This window comes from Aegilops tauschii, chromosome 3, assembly GCF_002575655.3.
Source record: "Aegilops tauschii subsp. strangulata cultivar AL8/78 chromosome 3, Aet v6.0, whole genome shotgun sequence".
Lineage (NCBI taxonomy): Eukaryota > Viridiplantae > Streptophyta > Magnoliopsida > Poales > Poaceae > Aegilops > Aegilops tauschii.
In genome coordinates this window covers 11,738,378-11,746,311 of record NC_053037.3, presented here as the reverse complement: position 1 = coordinate 11,746,311, position 7,934 = coordinate 11,738,378, and the positions used below count along the sequence as shown (strand labels likewise).

The 7,934-nt window shown below is 43.9% G+C and overlaps 1 protein-coding gene across 1 annotated transcript; it reads left to right on the top strand.

Annotated features, from left to right (window-relative positions):
- The first annotated feature begins 339 nt into the window (after positions 1–339).
- On the top strand, positions 340–981 carry LOC141042603 (secreted RxLR effector protein 161-like). Its single transcript, XM_073511447.1, has one exon. The coding sequence runs from the start codon at positions 340–342 to the stop codon at positions 979–981; it is 642 nt and encodes a 213-aa protein (XP_073367548.1).
- Positions 982–7,934: the final 6,953 nt, after the last annotated feature.

Sequence of the window (7,934 nt, the reverse complement as noted above, 5' to 3'; positions counted from 1 at the left end):
TATGGTCTGAAGCAAGCGTCAAGGAGCTGGAACATTCGTTTTGATGAAGTGGTCAAAGAATTTGGCTTCATCAGGAATGACGAAGAATCTTGTGTTTACAAGAAGTTTAGTGGGAGCGCAAAAGCATTTCTAATCTTGTATGTGGATGACATATTATTGATTGGAAATGACGTGAATTTTCTTAGCGAAATAAAAGACTCATTGAAGAAAAGTTTTTCAATGAAAGACTTAGGCGAAGCGGCATATGTATTAGGCATCAGAACCTATAGAGATAGATCAAAACGCCTGATAGCGCTTAGCCAAAGCACGTACATTGACAAGGTGTTGAAAAGGTTCAACATGGAGAACTCCAAGAAGGGCCTTCTCCCCATGTCACCTGACACAGTGCTTTGCAAGAATCAGGGTCCTCGGACGCTCGATGAGCGAGTGCAAATGAATGATGTTCCATATGCCTCGGCAGTTGGTTCTATTATGTATGCCATGCTATGTACAAGACCGGACGTTTCCTATGTGCTAAGTGTTAGCAGCCGGTACCAATGTGATCCAGGATTGGAACACTGGGCCGCAGTCAAGGGTATTCTTAAGTACATCAGAAGGACCAAGGATTTACTCCTTGTGTACGGAGGTGATGAAGAGCTCATTGTAAGTGGTTACACTGATGCAGGCTTCATGACTGACCCAGATGACTTCAAATCTCAATCAGGCTATGTTTTCATATTGAACGGTGGCACAGTTGATTGGAAAAGTTCCAAACTAAAGACTGTGGCGGATTCTACGACGGAGGCGGAATATATTGCTGCTTCAGAAGCCTCCAAGGAGGCGGTATGGATCAAGCAATTTCTTGAAGACCTTGGTGTGGTTCCTAGTGCCCAGGACCCGGTGGAGATCTATTGTGATAATAGTGGCGCCGTGGCTCAGGCATGGGAGCCAAGTTCGCACCATAAGACAAGACATATTGAACGCAAATATAAACTCATTTGACATCATGTCGAAGCGGGTTTAGTGAAAGTACGCAAAGTTCACACGGATCTGAACGTGTCAGACCCGATGACAAAGCCTCTACCACGAGCAAAGCATAAGCAGCACCGGATAGCCATTGGTGTTAGGGAAGCCATGTAACTGGATTATGACTCTAGTGCAAGTGGGAGTCTGTTGGAGATATTCCCTAGTGGCAGTAATAACAGTTATTTTGTATCTCCAAAGTTTGTAATGAATATTTAGCTTCCATGCTATAACTGCAATGATTCTCGAGTCTGCAATATCCATAAGGCTCGGAGGGAAACTCATGTGCACGTGTGGTATACTAAACGGTAAAATGTATTCCTAGTCTGGCCTCTAAGACTGGCTCATGTATTGCATGATGATCCTGTTTTCTTGATCATGGGCATCTCTATGCTGGCAATTCTGAGGGCGCGATGTTGGTAGAACACTTGTGTTGAATCGACCCAAATTGATGTTATGCTATGAGATTCTTTTCGTCACAAGTTTATGGTTAATAACACAGAGATAGTTAATGTTTGCATAATTCCTTAGACCATGAGAGTATCGAGTTCCTTCGTACTTACTTCGTGAACTTTGGGGTTTGTTAAACGTCATCCGTAACTGGGTGGCTATTACGGCGGCTTACGGGTTCACGGAAAAGTATGGCAAGTAACGAGATAGCTCAAGATTGGGATTTGCTCCTCCGACGATGGAGAGATATTTTTGGGCCCTCTCGGCGTTACGGTATCCATAATCGTCTGTCCAGACACCTTGTGATTTGATCACTGGGATGCCGAAACACGGAAACGGAGAACAGAACCGGTAACGAGGTAACTTGCATGGTGGACAAATTGTTCGTCCACGGGGATGCAATAAATCTCACCTCGGGTGTTTGTGACATATCGTGAAGCAATAGGAATAGCTCACTACAACTGAAGGTTCACTCGAATATTCATTCGTGTGGGTATAGGGGTCAATGTGGGTGTCCACGGCTCCGATGTTGATCATTGATCGGAAGGGGTTCCGGGTCATGTCTATACTTCACCGAACCTATAGGGTCACACGCTTAAGGGTCATCTATCTGCTGAATACTAGATAGGGAGTATGCGAGACAATCACCGAAAAAGTTTCGGACACCGGAAAGGTTTCGGACAACGGAATCGTACCGCAGAGAGAGGTCATCGGATAAGTTTCGATGGTACCGAAAAGTTGTTTCGGGATATACCATTAAGTCAGATTGGTTTACGCAAATGCCTGATAATTCTTGGAGGGTGCCAGAATCATTCTGGAAGCTTTTTGGAATCTGAGATAAAAACCGGAAATGTTCCGGAGCAGCCGAAGCCACTTCAGATGCGTTTCGCAGATGAAAATCACTAAAACCGGAATTATTTCGGAACGTGTTGAAAATTATTTTAGTGGGTACTGGAAATGTTCTAATTCCACATAAATATTTTCAGTTCGAACAGACACTGAAAAATGTCGTCGTGAATAGTGAAAGTGCTTTTGGGATATTTTTGGAGAGCCACCTTTTTGGACTTGGTCATGAAGGAAGTGGCTTACAAGGGAAGGAACCCCATTTGGGGGGGCCCCCTAGGGGTGGCCGTCCATGGGTGGTGGAGCTCCTTGGAGCTCCACATGGCATCCCATTTTGTCCTTAACACCCTCATGTGTGACCTAATGCATGGGGTTTTTTGGTAATTTGTGGAGGCACACTACCCCTTGGTTTTCCTATAAATAGAGGAGGTGAGGGCTGCCATCTCTTCATCCCTTGCTCTCATACACACGCCATGCATTATCTGGCTTCTTCTCTCCCTCCCACGAAAAGAGTTTCGTAGAGCCGTAAGACTGTCTGGGTTCCGGCAGGAACTAGTTCGGGACGGCGAAGCCCTGCCGGATAGATGACACCGTATGTGTACAACCCCGTAGAGAGATTGTAGCTTCGATCTTTTGCCCGAGGGGCTGTTCGAGTGTCCTCCTGAAGGGTTGTCCGAGTCTCCGTCCGAGTTTCGAGGGTCCTCCCGTAGGGCTGTCCGTGACATCGTCCGGGGGACTGTCCGGCCGCCTCCCGAAGAGCTGTCCGGAGAGGGAGTACATCCTCGCGGTTGGGAGGTTGTAAATCCTAGCTGCGGGGATCTGCACTGACGATCTACACTGACTCTTCTTCCGCTGCGCTTCGAGTCGGTACGGATCAGATCAAACCTTGTATGCACTCTCCATAGTGGTCCTGGGCGTGCTCGCTATACCGAAAATTTTCGTTTTCTGTTGCATTCCCCTACACGCCCCCAGCCACCTGCCTCGCTGGCGACTTGCCGTCCCCGGACGGCATGACTCTAGGAGGAGACGCCGGACTAACAGGAGGCCAGGAGCCGCTCGCCGAACAGCGTCACCGCTGCCCGGGCGCGCCGCCGTGCCTACCTTCCCAGTCCGTTCAGGGCTCAGGCGTGCAGCACACACCAAGCCAACCCGATTTATCCTGAGATACGTCCTCAACACTCAGCAACCACTCCTCATCACCCATTTTCTAATTGATTCATTACTCATTAGGCAGGACTGTCATTAGGGTTTGTTGTGTGCTCAGTGCTACCTACACTTAATGGTTCAGATGTATTTCGGTAATCTTTAGTACCTCTAAAGTTCACAGGGTTTTCAAAATTCCGGCCCTCGGAACAGAAACTAGTCATTTTGGATTGTTGGTCGTAGTGACATTGACCCAGATTACTACTGCAATCCAAGTTTGTTGACAATTTTACTTGTCTTTCTTACTCATTCGATATAATATCCAATTATTCACTCTGATTAGTTGCAAACAATAAGTGCTAGACAAACTTCTTCATTCAGATTTTGGACGGTCACTTACTGCAGTTACAATTCTGCATACTTGTCCTAGTAAGCTCACAAGTAAATAATTGATTCACTACATCTATGCTTGCCTTGTCATATTTGTTGTCAATATTCTTTTAGGGTGGACAACCCTGTTTCTAAATACTGGAACCGTAGACATGAGTGAATAGTATTTCTCTATGTGATCTCTTCCATCATGTGTGGTTAACGAACACAACATTGTATAGAAAGAAAGTGTCATTTCCAGCTTTTACATAGGTTTCGATCTTTTACATGGAATACAATCTGCCTACTTGCTTTGTGTCGCACTACCAACACTCCACCCTTGAAGCTAAACATTACGCCACTCATAATTGCTTAGTTTATTTGTTCAAATACGAATTTCATATGATTCTAATGTTCCTACTTCAGTTTTGAAATGTGTGCCTGCCTGTTATATAGACATAAGGGGTTTGTGTTTCTGTGTGTGGTCTGGTCAGCACGGTTGGGGAGGTGAACTTTGCATATGCAGGGGTTTATAGAGAGACACTCTCCGAGTTGAATCCGCAATGCATTCCATAGATAATCTGACTACTTTTTATGTTTTCATGAATCTCAGATTCTGAACAGCATCATAATGATTATGAGCTTGTGCGCATGAAAAGAAAAAGCAGAACAATGCCATGGCTGTCAAACTTGGCATTAAGGGACTGAAATCAAGTGTGGATGCAATGCAATGCAAACGCTCTCCACCTACAGATTCATGCTCAGAATATGATCCTAACAGTGATTCTGAGCTAGAGGGAGACCTAAGTCAATGTAGCTCCCTAGTGGAGGAGTCAGAGGAAGATGCCCTATCTTATTCACCCATCAAGGTACATGCTCTAACTTTCCAAGGTTACATTGCTCGCACATATCTTGCAACTGATGCTTTGCATTGCTTCTACTTTGTTGAACTGCCATTAGCTTAGTTTACACATCGTGTATGTGAATACGCCCTGCCTATCCATTTTCAATACATATTCCATCTGTCATCATACCATATTTATCCATTCAAATGTTGTTCCTGTGTATCGGACGTTCAAAAGGAAGAGGGCGATTGCTGATCGTGGAGGAGCACAAGCAAAGTATTTGGAAAAGGTAGTGGCACCTGATAAATCAAATAGCCCATTAGGTGTAGTTGCAATATCACCTGACCCGCCAAAATACCCCAACTCTAGTAGACTCTAGCCCTACTACACTGGTCATTTCTGATGCCTCGACTCAGCAGACCCCAACTGCAGCAAACAACATGATTATGCCAGTTGACATAGCACCAGCTATACGACGGAAAACCCCCATTCCAGCAAAGAGTACACCAAATCCAGTTGCCAAATCCCTTTTCGAATCAGAGAGAGCCCCAATTGCAGCAAATAGGACCCCTGTTCCATTTCTTCCCAGTTTAGAAGACGAAGCTTATGTTGTTGTCAGGAACTTTGTGCGCATCTTTCCTTCATGGAAAGATTATACCGCAGACACAGAACAATTTCCAGTCTTCCTCCGCAACTTACGCGTAAAGTAATGTACTAATGTTATTCATGGTCATTACTGCATATGTTTCTGCTGACAGAAGACACAAGATTTCATTCTTTTAAATAGGTGAGGAGCAAACTGGATTGTGATGACGAGCAAGGGTTGGTTGCGCTTTTCAAGCACTCGTTGATGAAGTATCGTTCCTACCTGAGGCAAGCGCACTTCGATGGCAAGCCTTTGAACGAAATTTCGGTAAAGTCTCCGGTGCTACATTTATCCGACGGTGACAGGAATAATCTTGTTACAGATTGGTCTCGGCTGCAGCGTAAGGTACTGTCTATGATATCACATCACAATTTGAACTACATTTCTGCATTTGCCTTAATGTCTCACTTGTACGAAAACTGTTAGCAAAAGAACATTCGTTCTCAAGGGACCACAGAATCTCGCAACTATACTGCACACTACATTGCTCTTGTGAGTACCTCTTGCCCTGTATGACCATACTTACTTTCATAGCTGTTTGATTATGTAGCATCACTGCACATGTTAGCCTCGTAATCGTCCATTTGGTGGACATTATAAGATCTGTATGGACTCTTACATAAATTTAGAATCAACCCAATGCTTTTGAAGAGGTTTAGCTCTGCAGTCCTCTTGTAAGGACTGGACGTGGTCTATCACTGTACTTACATTAACAGCTACTCCCTCCGTCCCATAATATAAGAACGTTTTGTACAGTACACCAGTGTTCAAAACACTCTTGTATTATGGGAAGAGGGATTGGTTCATTTTGTAGCATTCTGCATCTTATCTCCCTCGCCCACCATTTACTAAAAAAGATTAGATCTATATTTAATCTTACCAACAAGTAGAATACACAGACAATGCCAGTGCAGAAGTGTAGCCCATTGCTCTTGTCAGTACATTTTGTCCTGTAACGCTTGTACTTCCAGGGATTGGTAGTTGATTATGTAGCATCAATCTGCATCTTATCTTCATTATCCTCTATCCCTTCCAGTATTATCATATCTATAATTACTCTCTACAAAATGTAGAGTACAGGCAATGCTTATGAAGAAGATTATGTGCTGAAATTCTTGAGTTATCCTTCCCTTGACATGGAGAAGGGCATTATAAAGCCGGTGTTAACTGTTAATGTAAGTCAGTCCTTCTAAAGCATTTATCCTCAACTGTTGTTTAATTTGCTCATACTCCCTATCGTTTACTGCTGTTTAGTTAGCTGTTTCTACCAAAATGCATGTTCGTAAGAACCGTAAGTTCTATGTTTTACTTGTAAAACCAAATTCCTTATTCATACCATGCACATTACTTAATACTCCCTATATGTATGCTTGTTTTTGTGAATCTATAATCCAGTGTGTGGTGAAGCAGCCCACGTTTGCACCTTGTCATCTCCTGTTTTATCTTACTGATGTGGCTGATGATATGAACAACATGCCATGCACATTATCCAAAATAGATACAATGATTTTCTTTGCCCTTCATCTATGCTTGTTATGTTGACATGGTAATCCAGTAGTGTGGTGCAGCTCCCCGCATTATGAACTATGCCAAATTATGCTATTGATATTTTGAACTTACTCTTTATTTTCTAATTTGAAATTGGATAGAATTGACAGAACAGTTATCATCTTTGTTTATACACGTGCAAAGCCTGTCATCTCTCTGCTTTGTTTCAGGGTGATATGCTTGATGGCATGCACAAGTCTGCTGAAGGCTGTGAGACAAACCCAACATATATTGCAGCAAAGAAGGCAAAACATCTTGAAGATAGCGAGACAACCCCAAAGTCTTGTCTTGATGCAGTGTTCAAGTTACTTGAGACTAACAGTCAGACAAGCTCACAGAATTCGTTGTCTGAATCAGTTCGACTTCTTCAGTCCCAAGTTCTAGGAGAAAGGCATTCTGCAACTCAACTTCGACTTGAAGTCCTATCTCTAAGAAAGATTGCGGAGAACACCAATGAGAACCTCATCGCTAAACAGCTACACCTGGAAGCTATGACCGACATGCTAGGCCGGTCTCACAGCCTTGCTCAGCGGCTTGCGCAGCAGTTCCCCCGCAAGGCTAACCTTTCTTGAACTGTCCTGGAAGTGGTCTCGGTTCAGTATTATTTTGTTACGCTGCAATGGTGTCCAGTTTTTGTAATCTGCTTCTTTGTTGCGCTTTATGATCACTGGTGGCGAACTTCGATGCCCAGTGGATGTAATATACCTTAAATCCTTTATTGTATAGTGTAAGTTTATTCTTAGTTACTATGCCGTAATTTATTTATTGTATAGAGTATGTTTGTTCTTAATTCCTACTAGTTACTGCCATCATTCGCTATCTGAAAAAAAATCAGATGTAGTCGACCGGACCGAAACATTCGACTCCAACGGGCCAGGTTTTTAGCGGGCCACAATTGGGCCGGCCTGCGTCTTTCTTGTACCCGAATGATTGGGGCCTTCACACATTGCGCCAGGCCCAAACTTACACCGGCCTATATTTTAGTTGGGCCTTTTGTCGACCCAGCGCTTAGTTTGGCCCAGGTAGCGTTGGGCCATTAACAGGCTGAATATTGTTCTGGCCTGTTACGGCCGAGATGAAACCACGGG

What these genes read in the sequence shown, in the direction of transcription:
- LOC141042603 (XM_073511447.1), top strand. Translation starts at nt 340, where the DNA reads ATGGAGAACTCCAAGAAGGGCCTTCTCCCCATGTCACCTGACACAGTG.